Genomic DNA, 1,455 nt, shown 5'->3' on the forward strand with positions numbered 1-1,455 from the left:
CAGAATCCAGGAATGAAACTACGATTTTATACACACATACACACACATCTCTCTCTCTCTCTCTCTCTCTCTCTATATATATATATATGTATGTATATGTATATATATGTTATATATATATATATATATATATATATATATATATATATATATATATATATAGTGATACAATGTTTATTGTAATTTTATTTGTAATGTTTTTAATGGATTTAGTAAACTATAATAACCCTTCTGTAATATACAGAGTAAACTAACTACGACACAACTATTTTATTATCATCAGTATTACATTATGATGATATGCTGTTATTTTTTTCCAAGGGTAATAACTATGTCTCTGTTTGTGTGTGTGTGTGTGTGTGTGTGTAGTCAGTGGGGTTGTTGTACAGCAGGAGGTTGTTGGAGGATCAGGGTGTGTGTGTTGGGTTTAGTGAAGATCACACACATTCACAGAACTGCTGCCACTTGAGGTACTGTGACCTTTTCAGCCATGCGTTCTACACACACACACACACACACACTCACTCAATCAACACCCTGACTCTGTGTGTGTGTGTGTGTGTGTGTGTGTTTTAGACTGTGTGTGCTGATGCCATCAGAAGAACTGGAAGGAGCTCTCCATCGCCTTCGATGTTTTCACTTTCAGTTCCTTAAAGAATACTGCGGCACCGAAGAAACAGAGCCTTTAAATGAGTTTAATTAACAGATGAACTCTACTAGGGCTGTTGTGTCGCACATTATCACGTAAATCATATTAGTTACACATTATGTAAACTCTTTGGCGCACAAATCAGTTTATTAGCATTTAATATAGTAATATCAACACACGTATTAGTCGGTTCTAATTAATAAAGAAGTGCCTTTCATAAAGTAAGTGATCATAAAGTAAGTGTATACTTTTGAAAGTCTGTTAAATGCTTTTATAGGAATACTTCTCTTTTTAGTCAATATTGGGATCTCTAGATAGAGGAGTCACTTAACAGCAAAGCATGTCATTTTGCCATCAAACAAATAAACAAAACTCTGTGGAATATTTACGTTTTTTTTATTATTTAACGAATGGATTTTTAAAAATGGATTGATATATAACAGCCGAGATATTTATTTGTTTTCTGAATTGTTTAAAACAGTATTGGTAGGCCTTTGAAAGCACACTGATATAACAAGTGAAGAAATGTTTTTTTATTATTTACCAGTTGCTTTATTAATTTCCTTGAGAACATTTGATTTACTTTTCTGTGTCAGCGTGACAGTGCCTCTGTTTAAATGGAAATGTGGTCCGGTGCGACTTTAAACTCCAAAAACTCAGCACCAAACACCAGTGACAATATGGACAAAAGTATTGGCACCCCCTTCTTTCCAACAGAAAAGGGCCCATCGAACTCTGGGCCAACAGCGACGGAAACATAATTCATGTCGGCTGCGTTGCAAGAGTTTTGGGAGCGTCTGAATGAA

The 1,455-nt window shown here is 34.8% G+C and overlaps 1 protein-coding gene across 2 annotated transcripts in view; it reads left to right on the forward strand.

Annotated features, from left to right (window-relative positions):
- Window positions 1–1,033, forward strand: part of LOC122324830 (alanine aminotransferase 2) — an 8,115-nt gene extending 7,082 nt beyond the window's left edge. For both annotated transcript variants that reach the window (XM_043219518.1, XM_043219517.1), the window contains exons 10-11: window positions 370–470; window positions 577–1,033. In XM_043219518.1, the coding sequence (XP_043075453.1) occupies window positions 370–470; window positions 577–703 (228 nt within the window). In that variant the 3' untranslated portion in view covers window positions 704–1,033. The remainder of the gene's footprint in view (window positions 1–369; window positions 471–576) is intronic.
- Window positions 1,034–1,455: the final 422 nt, after the last annotated feature.

This window comes from Puntigrus tetrazona, chromosome 20 (assembly GCF_018831695.1).
Source record: "Puntigrus tetrazona isolate hp1 chromosome 20, ASM1883169v1, whole genome shotgun sequence".
In the NCBI taxonomy this organism is placed as follows: Eukaryota; Metazoa; Chordata; class Actinopteri; order Cypriniformes; family Cyprinidae; genus Puntigrus; species Puntigrus tetrazona.